General features: G+C 34.6%; 1 protein-coding gene across 2 annotated transcripts in view; it reads left to right on the top strand.

Moving 5' to 3' along the window:
- Positions 1-20140, top strand: part of PDGFC (platelet derived growth factor C) — a 199109-nt gene that overhangs the window by 172345 nt on the left and 6624 nt on the right. For both annotated transcript variants that reach the window (XM_063108641.1, XM_063108640.1), the window contains 2 exons: positions 12708-12915; positions 17501-17718. In XM_063108641.1, coding sequence (XP_062964711.1) covers positions 12708-12915; positions 17501-17718 — 426 coding nt within the window. The remainder of the gene's footprint in view (positions 1-12707; positions 12916-17500; positions 17719-20140) is intronic.

Genomic DNA, 20140 nt, shown 5'->3' with positions numbered 1-20140 from the left:
AGCTCAGTTGGTTAGAGCACAGCTTTTAACACCAAGGTCTAGGGGTTCAGATCCCCTTAATGGCCAGCCAACCCCAAAGTAAATAAATAAATAAAAATAAAAATAAATAAAAAATAAAAATAATATTTTCATGCCAGATCCTGAAAACTATTAGGGGTCAAAATTATCCAGAAGACATAGGGTCTTCTGTTGAATTGGGCAATAGTTCGGCTCCTCCCCTGAAAGAACTTGCAAGCAATTGGGAGAGAGATGTGCAATGATTTCAGTTCAACACAGTGCTAGAGATAGGAACAGAATGATCTACGATCAGAAAGGTCAACTAGCTTAGGGATAGTAATCTAGGAAGAGAGAGAGGAGGTGAGTCATTATTGATGAGTAGGGATTCATCATATGATGAAGGAGAAAGGAGAAGGGCAATTACTGACAGAGGGCACCAAGCACAAACAAAGATTCAAATTCCAAAGCTTGTCTATGGCTCTCACAGAGTCCACACACCCCCTTCTCCCAACCTAGAACACCTTCTCATTTAATAGAAGTGGAAACCAAAAAATAAACTCGATTGTATCCCCTTCATCAAAATCTCTTTTGGCTCTCACACTGCTTTGTGATTAAGTCCAGATTTCATAGCTTGGCACACACCAAGCCTTCCTAACCAGACTCCAGTTTACTTTTGCAGCCTCCCCTCCCATCATCTGCAATCCTACCCAAGAACAATGCTTTTGCCACACACTTCTTACTTTTCACCCAACACCATTCTTTTCCCTAATTCAGGTCCTTTGTAAATATCGGTAGCATTTCTCCCTCCTAATCTATATACAGCAGTCCCTGCTTAACCATGGTTTTGCTTTCTGCGGTTTCAGTTGCCCGCGGTCAACCATGGTCTGAAAATATTAAATGGAAAATTACAGAAATAAACAATTCACAAGTCTTAAATCGCATGCCATCTCGAGTAGCATGATGAAATCTCCCGCCATAACATTCCATCCCCCTGCATGTGAATCATCCCTTTCCCAGCAGACCGATGCTGGGTGCTCCCTGCCCCTTAGTCATGTAGCAGCCCTGTTGGTTATCAGATCAACCATCCTGGGATCACAGTGCCTGTGTTCAAGCAACTTTGATTTTACTTGTACTATTTTATTCGTAGTTATTGTTGTTAATCTCTTACTGTGCCTAATTTATAAATTAAACTATATCGTAGGTATGTATGTAGAGCAAAAAAGGGTATATGTAGAGTTCACCACTATTTGTGGTTTCAGGAATCTACTGGAAGTCTTAGAAAGTAATCCCTGTAGGTGGTGGGGGCGCTGAAGTAAGTTTCTTATTCTCTCAGCTCTAGATTAACTTCTACCTCTTCTGCGTCTCCCCTCCCTAATTCTTCAAGGTGAAATAAATTGCTCTCACAGCACACGTACCTTAACAGCATCTCTGTTGTCATTACTGAAGGGACACAACTTATCCTTCAAAAGATAAGAATTTCACAACGGCTATGTATGGACACAACTTATCCTTCAAAAGATAAGAATTTCACAACGGCTATGTATTCAATGTCATCACCTCAGTGTGAGAACATAGTAGGAGTACAATACAGTTTGTTAAATGGCATAACTTTGCATCAGCCCCCATTTTAAATCCATATCTTGCTTCTATCAACAAGAGAAGAGGATAAGACTTCTCAGGTGTGTTTGGAATGATGGCAGCACCTTTTCACAAAAATATTCTGTTCTTTGTTGTCTTGGGTGACTTTTCCAACCTGCCCAGAATTCTGGCCATTTAGCGCAATTTCATTTTCGTGTAGTGACGAACATGAAAGAACATGGTGAAAGAACATATAACTGTTTGCACTTGTAGTTTTTGTAAGTGTTCAGATCTGTGGATGAGCATTGAAGACTTTATGGCATAATAGGAACGTCACAGAGTGATTAAAAGATATAAAAAGAAATGACGTAGCACTTGATAAAATAATTGTGACTCATATTTTCTTCCATTTTTGAAATGAGAACTGCATGTTAACTAGTGACTTTATAGAAGTTTGTTTCACTGCAGTGATATACACTGTAATTAAGATAACAGTTACACAGGGGGCCTGACCTCACTGCATTTTTGGTGGGGTTTTTATTTGTTTCGTTTCATACAAAGACTCTGTAGGCAAGGAATATGAATTTAGAAAACTGATATAAGAGATGTGAGCTAAGGATATTATTTTACTTTTTTTTTTTTTTAAGTTCCTTGGCATAGAGCTATTCATGGTCATAAACATACTTAGACTTGCATTTACTGAACTTCTTGTTGTGAAATGCACATTTCTCCCCCTAGAACAGCTACAGAATGTAATGTTTTAGCAGAGAAAGAAGTTTGTTCAAGGATTTTCCCTGTGGGGCAGGACAAGTTCTGATTTGCCATGTCAGTTTAATAAGAATGTTGGGCGGAGATACAATTGAAAACTGACTGAATAGAAATGCCACTCCATACAGCACAAACCAATGTAAACCATGAACTAAGTTTTTAAAAATAATTGTTTAGCTTGGCAAATTTGGAGCAACTTGGATAATTAAATATAAAAATACTGTATATGATAATTCCTAAGTATATATAGTGCTTATTTATTAACTTTTTCAATTATACTATCTTACTTAATTTTTACAGAAGTTTTCTTAGGTAGGTGATATCATCCATGCTTTGAACATTTATCCCTACAGACATACACGTAAATGAGGGTTCACCATGTAATTTAGAGAAACACTTGGTCGTCTACCGCTGGTGGTCACGGCTCTCCTGTGCTGAAGGAGAGAGTGTTTTGTGCGTCATCAGCAGACCAGATTGAATGTGCCCCAGGGGAGAATGAATGTAGGTTTCATTCAGTGGGTAAACTGAGTTTTATGAAATCTGTACAAACCCCTTCCATTGGGTTCCACTGCAAATAATCTACAAAATGATTAACGGCCAGTTTTACCAAGTCTGACTTTTAAAAGAAGATATATTTATAAAAATGTATAAATAATTGGTATTTTTACTGGCACCCTATCCACCATTTGTGGTAGAATATGTAAAGTTCTATTTTTTAATTCAATAACAAAGGAAAAGGCAAAAACAGGCAGACAAGTTAGAAGACTATTTCAGGTGATGGCTTATATTATAAAGTCGTAGCAATGGAGAAGTGGTCAAATTCTAGACATAGCCTGAAGGTAGAGCCAAGATAACTTGATGTGGGATGTAGGACATAGACAAAGGAGAAGAGCAAATGATAACTCCAAATTATGGAGTAGCTATTTACTGAAACAGTAAAAAAAAAAAAAAAAAAAAAAAAAGTGCAGATTAGAAATAGGAATTTGTAGGTAGTCGGCATATAAATCACATTTAATGCTTTGAACTATAGGAGATTACTAAAGGAAAGAAAGTAGACAGAAAATAGAAGAAGTCTAAGCAGTGAATCTTTGGACACTCCAGTATATAGAAGAAAAGTAATCAGGAAGAACAAGCAAACAGAGCTAAGGCAAAGCATCTAGCCAGTTAGGAAGAAACCCTGCAGAGCTTAGAGTGTTGAAAGCCACTTTCTGCTCATAGGTCAACTAGGGTGAAAACTGAGAAAATGGACCATTAGACACAGCCATGTGGGCAGTTATTGGTGACCTTTACGTACATTCTGACTACTTCCATTGGATAATCTCATTTTTTCCTTCAAAGCAATTCTCTGAGGGATTTTTTTATTACCATCTCAGTTTCAACTACTAATTTATACTTTTACACTGTCAAGCCATTTTAAAATAAATAACTATGTACCACTGTTTCATACCCAAAATAAGGTTTTCCACTCAAGTCCTGTACAAAATTAGAATGAGGTTTAGTGTCTTATCTGACTGTTAAATTTATTGAACCTATAATTGGAAATGTCCACCAGTATAGCTGCTATTCTTAAGCTGGTTTTCCACAAAACATTCCACAGATTTCCCTTAATGGCTGTGATACACTGAATAAATATTGTACTATGGGAGAAATTTCTGTAAGAAAGTGTCTTCAGGGATTCTGCTTTGAGGTACCTATTTCAAGTTTTGCAGTGAAGGTGTGTTTCCCTTCTAAACAGTTCTTAATTTACATTCTCTTTCATTTGAAGTTTCTCACTATCAGTCATTTCTTGCATACTGTAACAGCAAATCCACAAGCATTCAATATAGTAAGATTAGGAAAAAAGTCATGTCATACTTTGTTGTCAAACACTTGCAGCTGCTAGATATTTCAGCTTTTCGTGGCCTGTCACATTTTTTTGATTCAGAGGAATAATTTTTCAAATCTTAGTAGAAAAAAACCCTTAATTTTGGCTTCCCACAGATGCCGCTGTGGAAAATGTTCTTGGGACTGTGTTATTTAGTCATCTCATGGAATTTTAGTTTTCAATATAGATTATTACTTACAATCCACAATTTTACCTAGGAAGTGGAAAACTCTGTGTATTCTGTGACTCTGTGTATTTTTTGACTCTTATAATCCACAATTTTACCTAGGAAGTGGAAAACTGTGTATTCTGTGACTCTGTGTATTCTTTGACTCTTATAATCCACAATTTTACCTAGGAAGTGGAAAACCCTTTGTATTCTGTGACTCTGACTCACCAGCCAACAATTAGCTCGCTCTGTGGTAGCATTGACGTCTTTTGAGAACTTCAATCTCAAGGTGCTGGCCCTCGGGGGTGGGGGGGGGGTGAAATTCTTTCTTTATCCTGCAGACCACTAATGCTTTAGGTGAGGAGGATTTGAGGGTAACAATTTCTTAATTTGTAAATCTAATCAGATTATGGTAATTCTCAAGTTTCGTGCAGAGAGGAAAATTGATCCAGTAGCAGTTGTTTTATCCATCAAGTTAGTAAGACACGGTACTTACAAAAATAAACATTACTCTTATTTAAGACAGTATTTTCAGCAAAACTAGTCATCTCTGTTTCCATAAATGGGTCCAGGTAGAATACTGCTACTCTTCTCGGTTTTCCTGAAACCATGAAACACATGGCCTTTGAAGGTCAGTTTCAGATTTGAGCCTTGAAATTATTGCTTCTAAGTGATGGATGGTACACAGTGTTGCTTTTTCATACTGGACTGTCACTGTGATATGTCAACTTTTATTCAATTGTCGTGCTCGTTTAATAAGAACCTTTCACTATGAAGATGTGATATCAATACAATTAGCCACCTTCCTAGGATTTCTCGCTTAAATATATAATCCACATTACCCACTTTGTATTAAAACATCTGTTCCTGAGTAGGAATGCAAGCATTTGCTTTTCTTTGCTGGCTTAAAAATAATTTAAAAACATAACCCAGATAACTTTTTGGATGAATTCAGGTAAGAACAGGGGGAAAGACAAAGAAGCATGGTTAAATGAGTTGTTCCAGGGCATTCCTGTGTCTTTACAGAACCTCCCTTTGTTCCTGGCAGGCATTTTTGTCTGCATGCCCTGTCTGCTTTTTAAGCTCTTTAAAAGTCAGACCTATATAAAATATATCAGCTTGACTTTATGTAAATGAGACATAATTAAGAAATGACAGATGTTACACAAAACTGAACACTTTTTTCTTCTCCTGCAACACATGATTATTTTGTTTTGTTTTTGACTACAACAATAAAACCTAATCTGCATTCCTAACCCTGTGTTAGGTATGAGTGTAGAGAAAGCCTTTTTATCAGTTTGAAATGTACTGTAAGCAGCTGACTAAGAAAGCGGCAGCATAAATCTTTGTAGGCCCTAAAAGTTTTGCAACAGTTGCTATGCTACTCAGGTAAGCATTTGTACGTGGGTATTTTTCCAAGGAAGTTTCATTGTTAATGTATTTTTAAAATTGCACTGGCCACAAAGATCCTAATGAAATGACAAGCTATAGTTGTTTAGAGATAAGTAACTATTGTGAAATTATAAGCAGTTTAGATAGTATTATTCCAAACAGTAAAGGAAGTCAGCTTTTTTTTCCCTATAAAAAAGGTAAACATGATAATAAATGCATGAAATATTTAAGGTAGCCATAATAGAATACAAAATGCTAAAATATTGATTTTTCAAAAGTAACACTGGAGAAGTCAATAAGGAAACTTACATTTGTAGCCGAACTTGCCATCCGGAGCTTATAACACTGATTCATGCGACTATAACTTTGAACTCATGGGCTGTCAGTTGCTTTTCAGTAATAAAAGTAGAAATATAATTGTTTGTCAGTTATTCTTTCATACGAAATTTGTTTTTATGGTCCGTACTCACCAGGATTTGTGTGATATTTGTTTGGTTACTTATGTGATTCATAATAGCAAAATCTGTTTGGCTTTGTTTTGGGAAGAGAAAAATCTCTGCTATGATGTTGAATACCTGACATAAAGAATAAGCTTTACAAGGGCAAGGATGTTAGTCTGTTTTGTTCACAGTACCCGCCTCACAGGTTTTTAAATAAATGTTTGTCAAATGATTTAATGGATGTAGTATAGTATTGGCCTTTATTTTCTCCTATGAGAGATAAAAAATTGAAAAGTTATCACAGCATGTGTTAGTTTTCTAGGCTGTCTAAACAAAGTACCACGGACTGAGCAGCTTAAACAACAGAAATTTATTTTCTCACCGTTTTGGATGCTACAAGTCTGAGATCAAGGTGTCTGCAGGTTTGGTTTCTTCTGAGGCCTCTCTTTTCAGCTTGCAGATGGCTGTCCTCACATAGTCTCTTCTCTGTACCATGTCTGTGTCCAAATTTCCTCTTTCTTATAAGGACACCAGTTATATTCAATTAGAGACCATGCTAATGACCTCATTTTAATTATCTTTTTAAAGACAGTATCTCCAAATACAGGCACATTCTGAGGTGCTAAGGGGTAAGACTTAAAAATAGGAATATTGGATGGACACAATTCAGCCCATAACATAGCACGTATCTGTATTTATTTGAATGTTTTTTGTATCAATTCTCTCAGCATGGACTTATTTCTTTATGATTTTTAGGATCACACAGCTTCTGTTCATAAACTAGATATGCTTTTCTAGGAGATTTGAATTTCGAGGGTAAACTTGTCTGTACCCTCAGGGAAAAAAAATATATAAATATATATGTATACACACACACACACACACACAAACACACGTATATATATATATATATATATATATATATATCAATGTAGAATTATTTTAGTTGTGCCATAGGACAGTGTTTCCCAAAACTCCTGGATAGTCTAAAACAGCAGCAAAGATTTTAAAGGAAAAAAAAAAAAAAAAGTAGAGCTGAGCTTCATGTTAGACTTACTAAGTAGTGTATTATATTTTTAAAGCTCTCAAGATAATTCTGCTGAAGCTGTATTGGTCCCTCTTGTATCTGACAATAACACAGAATTTTTAAATTTAAAAGCTGGAAAGAAACTCAAAGGTCACTGAGTTAAGCTGCCAGGTTTAAAGTGGAGGAAAGTGAGGCACAGAGAATTTACAGCATTTGCCCAAATTCTCTTGCCTAAATGTGGGGAGCTCCAGGATTCCAGTCCTTGACTCCTGATCAGAGTTCTTCCTTCATGTCATGTTGTCATTCAGAGTAACTTTCACTGCAGAATTTAAAAGACCTCATTTTGTATAAGATCCTTAGCACATGGATAATTGAGGAATGCATTGTTTGACAGGACATCTCATTGCATAGAGATTTCAGATCCCTCTTCTACTCTTCCACAATCTGTTAGCACAAAGTGATGCACCTGAAAGGGTGTAGGCTAGCGCTGGACAGTCACCCGGGTTGTCACTCCTGCCCTGCAGGTAACAGTGGAAAGCTTTTCTCTGGCTTACTGAAGTAAGGGTTTTCATTTAGTTATTTATATTACAGAACACCAAGAAACTCCACTTTTCATTACTGTCCATTGTCAGCCACTAAATCGTCTTAGGACAGCTCATAACATAAGTATCCATTTTTATGGGGAATAAAAGAAATAGGAAGTAGGGAATATGAGAATCCATTTCAAGTCCAGGCACTTTTTGCATATTCTAATTAGCTTAACAGCCCAATCATAAGCATTTTTAAATATCAAAGATATTGTTAGAAATTTCTAGATACCAAATATGGGAGAAAAAGCTACTAGTCTATACTGAATAATGGCATTTTGTTAGAGGAAAAATTAAAACTTAAAAAATATTGGAGGACATTTTTTCCTCTAGCTTGTTTTTGTTCTTTTGCTCCCTCTGTTCTGAGAATCCCTTTGACCAACTTAGAAAAGCGGAACTTTGAAAATGAACAACTTGGTTGTTCCTTGAAACAGTGGGTGGGGTGACAGTCATGAGAAGGCCCTTAAATAGAAGCACAACTTCCTGTGTCCTGTCCAGGGACTGATTCTCTGAATCCAGAGAAAGTGTTTTGATACTCCCTTCCTGTTTTTTCTGGGTGGGGACTGGTATGGTATGGGGGCTGGGGGGTGGCATCTTTTTAAATTTATCTTATTTGAATTTAAACATTTAAAAGTTTGGAGGTTTATAAAACCAACCAATCAATAGATTCAGTAACATGACGAGGTGCTTTTCTCCCAAGCTTTAGCATTTTAGGGGATTGATATACTGATACTTCATTAGACCCAAGGTGCACATATTTTGATTGTCCAATGTTACAGACTTTTTATATTTTTCTTTCTTTTGCATTTTTTTTTTTTAATTTTACTTCAGCAACGTTGATTTTACTTATAACTTTTTATTGTTTCAAAAGGAATGCTCTATTCAGGAGGTCTCCCACAGACCTGGAAGCAAAATAAGTCAATTCATTCTTGGGTTATTGTTACTGACTTAGGCTCTTGGGTCCCAAAGTCATAGAAATGAACAATGCACCTAGTAGTAAAGCAAGAAACACTTTATTAAAAGATGAGGTAGACTTATGCATAAGGGGGTAGCTACAGGAAAGCTAGCCCCCCAAGAGGACAGTTCAAGGTCCTTTATAGGTAAAAGTGTTAAAGGGTTCAGGCCAGCATCATCATTCTGCACCTCTGGGGGTGGTTCATTGTGTTTTTCATGATTGCATCATGGGTGCATGCTCAGGGCTTTGGTCCCTGCACCTGTTCAGTAGGTACAAGATGATGGTGTTGGAGGGTCACTCTAGCAGTCACCTTGAAGCTTTGTGTGCATTTGGGAATTCCTGAAGGGGTCTTAAAGTTAATCTGTAACTTAATTTTTACAATTATGGGAAACAGGCCTTGGGGAGGGGTTTTGCAACTCAGTGATATCTGTTCCCCTCTTACCTCAGTTTATTTTGTCAGGGTGAGAGATGAGATAATCATGCCCTGGGGAGTCTCATGACTGAGGAGCAGAAAAGTTAACAAAGTGTCCTCTGCAGGGAAAATGGAGTCAGTTTGGATTACAGGCCTAACCCTATTCTGTCTCATTATGGTCTAATTGGAAATAGCCTAAATAACAATTTTATATCATGCTTAAAATATACACCTGCACTCTGAAACTTTGACAAATAATATATACTTTTTGTATTAACATTGTAGAAATCATTTACTTTCTGTGTTCAGATTGTGAAGCTTCCCGTTTGTTTTATATCATCACAGTCATGAGTAATACTCAGTTATTCTTTGGGTGTTACTGACATTAATTTTCACTTTATAAATTTATATATATATAGGCTTATATGTTTTTAAATTGCAAAATATTTGCATTAACCTTTTCACATAAATTTAATCAATATTAAAACTGGTTAAATAAAAAATGAAAACCTTTATTAGATTATTGCTTATTTATATTCATAATGTAGTTATCAACCATCATAGTACTTTCTATTAAAACAATTTTGCGTTTCTTGGACAATTAGAAAAAACACTGTCTAAATAAAAACATATTAAAATAAATAAATAAATAAATAGATAGATAGATAAATAAATAAATAAATAAATAAAAACATATTAGATTTAGTTTCTACTCTTGAAATTTTAACCATCTAATTGGTAGAGCAAAAAACACCATAAAATAACTGGAAAACATCATAGTCCTAATGTGTTCGCCATATATTTGACATTATTGAAATTAGGTTTTTAAAATGAGTGAAATTATTGTTCATAATGTTGGCCTAAGGCTGCCACATTCTGCCAATTATGTTCTGTTAAAATGTCTCCCAGTGGATTAGGGGGCTCTGCACCCATGAGCCATGAGCCCAGCAGGGGCTGTGCCTTCCCAGAGGGGAATGCTCCTTTTTCTAGTTTCAGAGCAGCTTCTGCTTTTAAAGCCAGGTGCCCACAGAGGGAGTCTCTTTCAAATTGACACAATTGAGATATATGGGACAATGATGGCCCCATTATTATGGAAGTTTTCATGGATGAATTGGATTTTTTAAAAGTCCATTATAAATGGTAAAGATTTATTATGTGGATCGACAGGAGGGAGAGTTTTGCTTATGGGGGATGGGGGCAGCATTTAGCGTGGGTAAAGGTACAAAGTCTAAGGTGAATATGACGTGCATGTGCAGTAGTTAGAGAAGAGACTAGACTGATTGGAACAAAATGTGCATGTCTTTGATGAGGAGAGGATTAGATGGGAAGGTGAACAGAGGTCAGATTGTGAGGGCCCTGATGGTTGGGTAAAGAATTTGGATTTTGGGCCGGCCCGTGGCTCACTCGGTAGAGTGCGGTGCTGATAACACCAAGGCCCCGGGTTCGGATCCCATATACGGATGGCCGGTTCGCTCACTGGCTGAGTAAAAAAAAAATAAAAAAAAAAAAAAAAAAAAAAAAAAAAAGAATTTGGATTTTATCATCCAGATGAGAAATGACATAGGCATTTGTCCAAATTCATCACAGGATCAGTGATATCTTATTTTAAGTAGATTAACCCAGGGTTATGCAGCATAGAATTAAAGGAGAAAGGAAATACTGAAGGCGAGGAGACAAGGTTAGAAGCTGCTGTATATAGTACACGCTTTTCAGTATCTAGCCCGGGATCCCGAGTAATGAGGATGAGAAGGAAAAGAAAGAACTGACATGATAGTGTTTTTATTATAATAAATGTTATTGTTTTTTTATCTGATTTCCAAAGGGAATCCGTGCTTATTATAGAAAATCTTTTAAACGTGGATACGTATAAGGAAGAAAATTAAAATCACCCATCTTCATTTAAACCGTAAAGCACTCTTGATATTTTAGGCATGTTTGATTTTTTGTTTCATTTTATTTTAGGCATGTTGGAATCAATGGATATTGAAGCTATATTTATATAGCTTTTTTGTCATTTCACTTGTTAGTAAAATTTCCTGGGGACTTCATTTTTAATTGCTGCACACTATTCCATTTACCAAGTACAGTATAATGTAAAGTACACTAATGTAAATTTAGATTTTTCCCCCAGCTTTTTATCACAATAAATTCTGTATAATGAACATCAGCCAACATAAATGTTTTTATTCTATACTCTGTTTATTTGAGTAAATGTCTTTATCTGAATTAGTACATGTGTTGATGCATTTATTTTGCCTGTTTGGATTTCAATTTTGATCTGCCACTTCCTACCCTTTGTCTACCTTTAAAATTGGGTGGGAGGTTTCAATGAGTTTTAAAAGCTCTATTTATATAAAGGGTATTAACACTTTCCCACTATTATTGAAATTATTGTCTTTGTTGCTTGCCCTTTAGTTTTATGATGTGTTTTAATCCATTCCCCTATACACGGGCATTTAGGTGGCTTCCCATTTTTCTCTTTCTTGAACAATGCTGCAGTAAGTATCATTGCACATATTTTCATGTGCACAAAAAAAGGGACATAAGACATGTAAATCTCTAGTACCCAATGCACATCAGTTACATCAGCTGAAGTGGTTGTGCCCTTTTGCACTTGTCCTGTAGGCAGAGCAGAGGAATTGCCATTTACTCACATCCTCAGTAATTCTTTTTGCAGTTTTTGCCAGTCTCATGTACGTAAAAGAGTATCTCTTTTGTATGTGAATTAATATCTCATTTTGTTCTGCATTTCTCTGATAAAAAATGAATTTTAGCATTTTTTTCATGTGTTCATTGACCATTAAATTTTCTTGTCTGGAATTTGCCCATTTTTTCTATTCAGGTTTTTTTTTTTTTTTTTTTGTATATTCTGGATAGTAATCTTGTGACAGTTATATAGTTTGTCAAGGTGTTTTCTCAGTGTCTCTCTCGTCTCTTAATCCTGTTTGTTAGGTCTTTTATATTAAAAAATATATGTATTGTAGGCAAATTTATCAAGCTCATCTTTTATGGTTTAAGCATTTTGCTATCTTGATTAACAAGATCTTCTCCCAATGTCAAAGGATTTTCACCTATAGTTTGTTCTTGTTCTTATAGGTTAATCCTTGTACATTAAATTTTTAATTCATCAGACACTAATTTGCATAACTACTAGATGATTTTCCATTTTGAGGAAACTAAAAAGTTGAAAACAAAAGAAAAATTTGATAAGTTGTATTATAGTTTCCATTGTAAGTTCATAATTAAACCATGGAGATATTTTCAGTTTTTTATATGAGCAAAAGATATCCACATCCACCATGGTTTGTGGTAATGAAAATTATTGTTTTCCTCATTGATTTAACAGAAAATCTATCACAGTGCATCTCCAAGAAGTCTTTGCAAAGTAATGACTTCTAACTTGGGTTGAATACAATTTCACTTCCCATGCATTTTCAGCCTTGGTCTCTGTGCATAAGTTCAGAAGGAATAGATTGTCATTTTTAAAACAGTTAACATAGGATTCATTTTACTTTCAGCAATTCACAGAAGCTGTGAGTCCTTCAGTGTTACCCCCTTCAGCTTTGCCACTGGACCTGCTTAATAATGCTGTTACTGCCTTTAGTACCTTGGAAGATCTTATTCGGTATCTTGAACCAGATAGATGGCAGTTGGACATAGAAGATCTATATAGGCCAACTTGGCAACTTCTTGGCAAGGCTTTTGTTTTTGGAAGAAAATCCAGAGGTAAGCTCCCTCTTCAGATTAGAATCTCATTTAATTTTTTTAGCAGCTATTGTTTCAGATTCTTCTGCCACAGCTTCTAAAGGGTAGAGCTTAAAATTCTTCAGTGATGTATTCAAATAATCCATTTTCTTATTATTTGAGCATATTTATATGTTAAATAAGAATACATACAGAAGAAGGCACTTAATTAAATTACAACTCAGTGGGTTTGGAAAAATATTATTTTAAGTTTTCCATTCCATTTCACAAGAATCATTGCTTACTCAAAATTAATATTTGAAGTATATTGAATCCACGGTTTAAGAGAAATTATCATAGCTGCAAAAGCAATTTTGAAGCTAGAAAAGGGGGATACTCTATAAAAACCTCTTTAACGTGTCTCCTATGGGTCAGTTATATCAATTTCCATTTCCTAAGTCTGGAAACTTTTAAATAATATGAACAATAGAAGCGGCCCAACATAAAATAGAATCAACAGTATCCAATGTAGGATTCATAACAAGAAAACAATGACGGAAAGGAACACGTGCCAGGATAATTTTTCTTTATATAAATTTGCTTTTGAAATGATCACTTTTGTCCATATGGACATATCTTCCTTAAAGCAATGACAATTAAACCTAATTCCACACGGTCAAGTAATTAGAAATAATGTTAAGTGAGTTTTTTATATTGTTGGCTGATTTTCCTAGTAATATTAGAATTGGAAAACGTCCATATCAGACATAAATTAAAATGTAATAGAAATAACTGGATAATTATAAGGCACCCAAAAAATCTGTTTCAGTCTGTCAGAAACACTGAAATCTATCCAGGGTCACTTTAGACAAAGGAATGAAGATTTGGAAAATTTATGTGGAAGCAACAATGTTTAGTTAATTTGAGCCATTCACAAAGGCAGATTACACCAGAATTTTTCTTTTAAATCTTGTCAGAAAGAAACCCGATTCCTGCCCTTTTTCTTGCTAAGATCTGCAGCTCTTGGACCATGAGCTTTAATCACAGCAGGTCATGTTCAGACTTGCCCAACCCTGGTATTTTGCTGTGCCAACAGACGTGGTTTCCTTTTGGTGATATTTGAAATTGGTGTCCAAGTGCATGGGCAGATGCTGAAAGCTGTTACATATTTATAAAATTTGATCTTGATGAGTAACTTAATGAATAACTTAGGACCACTTCCCATCCCTCCCACTTAGGAACAGGAAGATGAAGATCTGCAAGACTAGCTGAAACACCCATGAATAGAGCCCTTGTTAGCAAATTTGAAGTAGATTATCGTGTTGATCTGTAAGAAGCAGGGGGAGTGAAATGGTTCTAAGCTCAGATCTAGCTTTTTGACCGCTGATTTCTGGATTCGAGCCTAACACCCTCCCTTCAGCCATGCCTTGATGCCTGAATCTCTGTGCATGGTGCTCAGAAGAAGATTTGGCCAGAGGCTAGCATGTATTTAAAAGCACCCCAACACTGAACCAGATCTTTCAGATATTCATTTAACACTTTCAAAATTGAAGCCCTTTGCAGTTTGCCAAAACTATTAACTTTTTAAGCATGCAGTAAGTGTGAGAAAAGCAGTGTATATTTTTGGAACCTTACATAAACTGAAATGCAGGTGTGGGATAACATCTATATAGACAAAACTAACTCCCCTCTGGAGAGTTTTTCTACAAAGAAACAAAAAGTAAAACTTTTAAAAGCTTCTAATTAGACATCGAAGTAGAGTTGCCACAGATAAACATATCAGTGTTACCACATTCGTCTTAGAAAGACCACCCTCAGATTGTATTACAGTAATAGAAAATCCTTTGACTGAATATCTTAAAAAAATGAAATAACAAAGTGAAAATTTGTTGTCAGTATTATCCTTTCTAGTAAAACTTATAAGACTGATAAAATGTGCATTAGAAATAATGATTTTGACTGGTTATGTGCTCAAAATCTTTGTTCTTTAGAAAAACAAACTAATGCATGTATTGTCTTAGGAGGTAATTATGAACAGGAAAAATGCTAAGTTTTATTTTACAAATATTTTGCAGAGGGAAACTTCCTCAATGCTGTAGTTAAGCTATAAAAAAAAAACTATGCCTTGGGGCATGATCTTTCTCTTTCTTTCTTTTTTTTTTTTTTTTTTTTTTGCTTAGAAGTTCTGCACAATGTTTGGAGAATTTATGACATGAGATTATAGTCACATGACTTATTTTAAAGAAGCGTATATGAATTTGAAGCCTTAAGAATAGGAAGCATACATTTCAAATATGACATGCCAAATTTAAAATGTTTAATTGTATCTTTGGCCCACTGTGGACTTCATTAATGTTTTTCTGTTTCTTTTCTTTCCCTTTCTTCCTCTGGTTCAGAGTTTCATTCATATCTGGCTACTGCAGAGAAAAGAAATACCATATTTTCTAAGTCAAGCTTAACTAACACTTAAAAAGGGCTTTTGACTTTTGTGTCAAACGTGATAAATGAGTGGAAGCTAGGTTGAAAGTGTGTTTAAATTTTCACATTGTAGCAGGTATCATAACTTAGTTCATGTGGGAAATCTATCTAACCTTTTATTGTGGTTAAGTAAACATTTTAAAGGGAACATATACAGTTTCATTTTCTACTTTCATGAAATAGGGTGTTTAAAACTATTTGAGGTAGGTGGATATCCTTTGAAAGCTAAGAGCTTCATTCACATTCTAAAGAAGTATAAATCTCAAATAAGCTTTGAAAATTGGCAACTGGCTTTTGTGTTTGTGCATGTTTTTAAGTTTTCTCCCTCATTGCCCAGATTTTAACTTCTAGTGAAAAGATTCAAATAAGCTTATATGTATAGCTTTAACAACAAAAGAGGAAAGTATAAATACCCTATTAGTTCAGCAAAATCCAATCAGATAAACTATCTGACATCATTTAACCTAAAGGATCACAATAATTTTGTTAGGGATAAGTTGGTCTTTTCAGGGGACTTGAAAGAATGAACTCATTTGCTCTTAAATATTTAAAAGCTTTACTTTCAAAGGATCATTTTCAGATGAAAAAGAAACATTTAAATACTCAAATGAAAGAACGATTTCCTATTGATTTGGCAAAATAATTTTTTAGCTGAATAAGGCGTTGAAATAGACCCATTGAATAAGCATTTCCTTGGTGATTTTCTATACTTGACCTAGGTTTTAGCTAATCATTTTCATATGTTTATATTAATTTCAAATATGTATGCATAACTTTATAATATATTTCTTAAAAATACTTAAATTGACTCCCTTTGACAACTTAGAAAAACTTGATTACATATATAATAAAGCCAGGAAAACAAGCATTTGACTCTTAATTGCCTTGTCATTTTAAAGTTATTTAAAAAATTAGCACTTATGTTTTAAGATTGGATTATTATTTGAAGCCATCTTTAACCAGAAAATAGCTTTTCTTTTATTTCAGTTCATATTTATAATGTATCTGATATTAGTGAAAAGATATCCAACTAGATATATTTTGGATAATACTGCTAAATTTCAAAAAACTTTTATTTTGGGGGGAAAAAAAAACCTGCAGGAGGATATGTTACCTGAAACTCACCAATTTAACTGGAATTGCTTTATTTAAATATTTCCAGAGAAAAAATTGTCAGAACTGTAAAGCAGAAATTAAAATTTTATTAGAGATGTTTATCAACTATTATGTAAAAATTCATATTATATATGACATGTTATTTTGATATAATTTTTCCAAGGCATCATCATTTGGTAGGTAAAAAGTATAGTTTTTTGAAGCTTTACTACAACAATCTGATGACAGGATGTTTTGTTTGGTCATCACAAGTAGGTATTTTAAAGAAAAAAAACACAACATAGTTAACCAACTTGCTAAAAAGAATAAAGACATTGGTTATAAGTTGGACATTTCTTCTATCCTCTGGAAGGGAAGGATAGAAATTTGAAGGAGTCTAGTTAGTCTAAATTACAAAGACCATAAATTACTGAATCCATTTGAAGCAGTGCTTTTCAACAACTTCTTTTCCTTTAAAATGTTTTATTTTTTGTCACTCATGGTTCATTCAGCTGTCTTCAAAAATACATTTTCTTCATTCCCTTTTCATATTTTCTGATTCTTATTGCCATAAAGATTATAGAAAGTTCTAGTGACAGGTTTCAATAAGTTGTCCTTCATTCATTGTATGAGCCTGTAATTCTTTTAAAACTTGCTTTTGTTTTTTAATCAAAGCATTCATCATTTTATATTCTATTCTTTCCTCCAATGCCCTCCTTGTCTACTTCTTACTAGGGTTAAAAGGTGTAGCCTCTTTTTCTCTATAAAGTTTCCTATTTATAGCTCTCAACTGTTTGGTTGGCTCTGTTCTTAATATTGCACAATGGCATCTCTTTATTAGTCACTAAGTCATAATGAAGCTTTGTTTGCTATGAAATAGTCCAATTTGTGAGCTGTATAGCCCTAAAACCTAGTGAAAATAAGAAGGGATATTGTTAAGGTTATTGTTCATGAAATAACTTGATTTTTTTGCAAAAAAAAAAAGCTTAGTGAAATACATTCAGGCTCAAAGCATGAACATCTATTTTTCTTTGCTTTCTTTTATGCCATGTAGTGGTGGATCTGAACCTTCTAAAAGAGGAGGTAAGATTATACAGCTGCACACCTCGTAACTTCTCAGTATCCATAAGGGAAGAACTAAAGAGAACCGATACCATTTTCTGGCCAGGTTGTCTCCTGGTTAAACGCTGTGGTGGAAACTGTGCCTGTTGTCTCCACAATTGCAATGAATGTCAATGTGTCCCAAGCAAAGTTACTAAAAAATACCATGAGGTAGGTATATCATTTTCTTTCTGGTTTCCTATGGGTCTTTTGTGTGTCACAACAAAACGGTGAATCTGAAATGGATTTATGTTTGCAGAGGAGATGTAGCATTCATGGAAAAAAAAGAAAAAGGTTTACAAATAGTTTGTTTTTACTTTTAAAAATTAGAACCTTTAATTAAAAAACCCAGACATTACAGATTTTGAAAGCTTATTCTCTGGTAATAGGTCATGGGGTGGTCAGTGAAGTTTTTACTACTCATACAAAATAGGAAATGTGCTCTCCTGAGGATAAAAGATGGGTGAAGCTTTTTAGCTTTTAAACTTTTTAAAATATAAAGGGAAAATATTTTAAAGATGAGCTTGTGTATAAACCATTGTCTGCTCTGGAAAAGGAGAATTTTGATATTTGTATTTCTCTTTGAGACAATATGGGAGCATAAATCCTAAGAGAACATATTCATCATTATATCAATCTTTTTGTTATTCCTATTGCCCCAAAGAACATGTTAAACTTTTTTATGAATTTTCACTCTTTTATCTCTTTATTCTCTGGAATTAAGGAAAATAAAATGTTAAATGTTAGTATTTATTGTTTGTTAGAACCTTACAATTTATACATTCAAAATTTTCATTAGTGCTGGAAATCTGTTCAATTATATCCCACTTTCTCCTCTAGTAGCATCATGTAGCATGCATCTTGCAGAAAGCAGTCCCTTCTTGATGGGTCAACCTTAATTTCTACACAATGTTTACATTACACCAAGCCAAAATCTGTCTTACTGTCTTCATTTCAGTATGACTTCATTTCATTACTTTTATTTTTTTCCACTAAGTAAAATAATAATACAGAATAAATACCTACTTAATAAATAAAATGGTTTTTCATCTCTATAAAGACTTTAGAAAAACCCTTACTGAAGTGAAACCCTCCATCTAGGATGAAAATAGGGTCCCTATCTTCTGGGATTTAGTGTTTCTTTTCTCCACTTTATCAGCTGCCAACCTGATATTGGTGAAGTGCAAGAAAATCATGTCATATGAAGTGCAGTTTAAGAAACTGTGACTGTTTAGATTACCTAACACATGAGGGTTTCCCTGGAGTCTTTATGCCTATGAAAAATCATTTTGTTTGTTAAGTAGATATTTATTCTGTATTATTATTTTGTTTAGTGGGAAAAACTTAAAGTTGTGAAATTAAGTCAGAGAGCAGATTTTGGCATGGCATACTGCAAATGTTTTGTAAAAATTAAAGTTGACTCTTCAAAAAGGGATTGCTTACTGATATATGTATGCTTCATGGTGCTGCTGGAGGTGAAAGTGGGATATAACTGAGGATATTTCAGCACTAATGAAAATTTGGGGTGTACCAGTTAACTTGGACCTGTCACCAGGATACTTAACCTCTCTAAAATAAGTGTAAAATATGATAATCTCTTAGCTTTTCCTAGCTGTGTTATTCCATGACAATTGCTGGATGGAAGTCTTTTAGAAGGTAACATCCTAAACTAGCAGTCTGTGATTAAAAATAGGACTGCTTATTGTCATTGCTTATGTTCTGCTTTCATTTTCACACTACGTGCTTCTAAAGAGCCCTGAGCTGGGAAGGCAGTCTCTGCTGCAGTTTCAAGAAGTATATGGTCATAAACACTATGGCTCCTGGCACTTCGGACAGGTGTGTGTGTAGGCCAGCCTTATTGCTATTCCATGAAATAGGAATCTGGTCAAGAAAAAAAACCCTTAATATAATAGTTCTAAAACAGCATTATAATGAAAATACTTTAAAGGCTAGGCAGATGTTAGAGTTGCTCAGCATACCATAAAAAGCTGCGATGAGAGTGTGGGTTAAAGTGGAGTGATCTTTTCCCACCTCCAATCATTTCCTTTTGAAATTTCTAAAGCAGGTACATAGTTAACAAAGTGTGTTTGGGGACCCAACTTAGCCAATAAGTCTTGCATTTATAACCACTGTATTAAGAGCTATAAAATCCAGACCTGACAATTTAGCTTTTTAAAGCCAGCCTGTCAGATGCTTAATCCATACCTGTTAAGTCAGTCCCCAGGTCAAGCATATCCTTCTCCATCCTATACTTGTAAATTTCTTTTCAAATAACATTAGTTTTAGGATTATCTACAAAGTTGCCACAGAGTATGCAATATCTGTTTTCAAACCTCAGATGAAATTCTTGTTTGAGGCAAGGCTATGGGTAATACCTGCAAACTCAATGGCTTTCTTCCAGAACGACATGAATCCATTATTCCTCAGTCTTTGGGTGGGGTTGATTATGTATACTTCATATATACGTATACACATACATACACATACAACAGTGGATGTTTATCTAATAATATGATAATTATATGATGATCTATTTGTTTCTAACAAATATCTCTAATGTGTGAGTGTGTAGAAATATAATTACACACTTAAC

Source organism: Cynocephalus volans, chromosome 9 (genome assembly GCF_027409185.1).
Source record: "Cynocephalus volans isolate mCynVol1 chromosome 9, mCynVol1.pri, whole genome shotgun sequence".
NCBI classification, from domain to species: Eukaryota; Metazoa; Chordata; class Mammalia; order Dermoptera; family Cynocephalidae; genus Cynocephalus; species Cynocephalus volans.
Note: the sequence above shows the minus strand (reverse complement) of the source record. Positions and strands in the feature narration are given on the sequence as shown.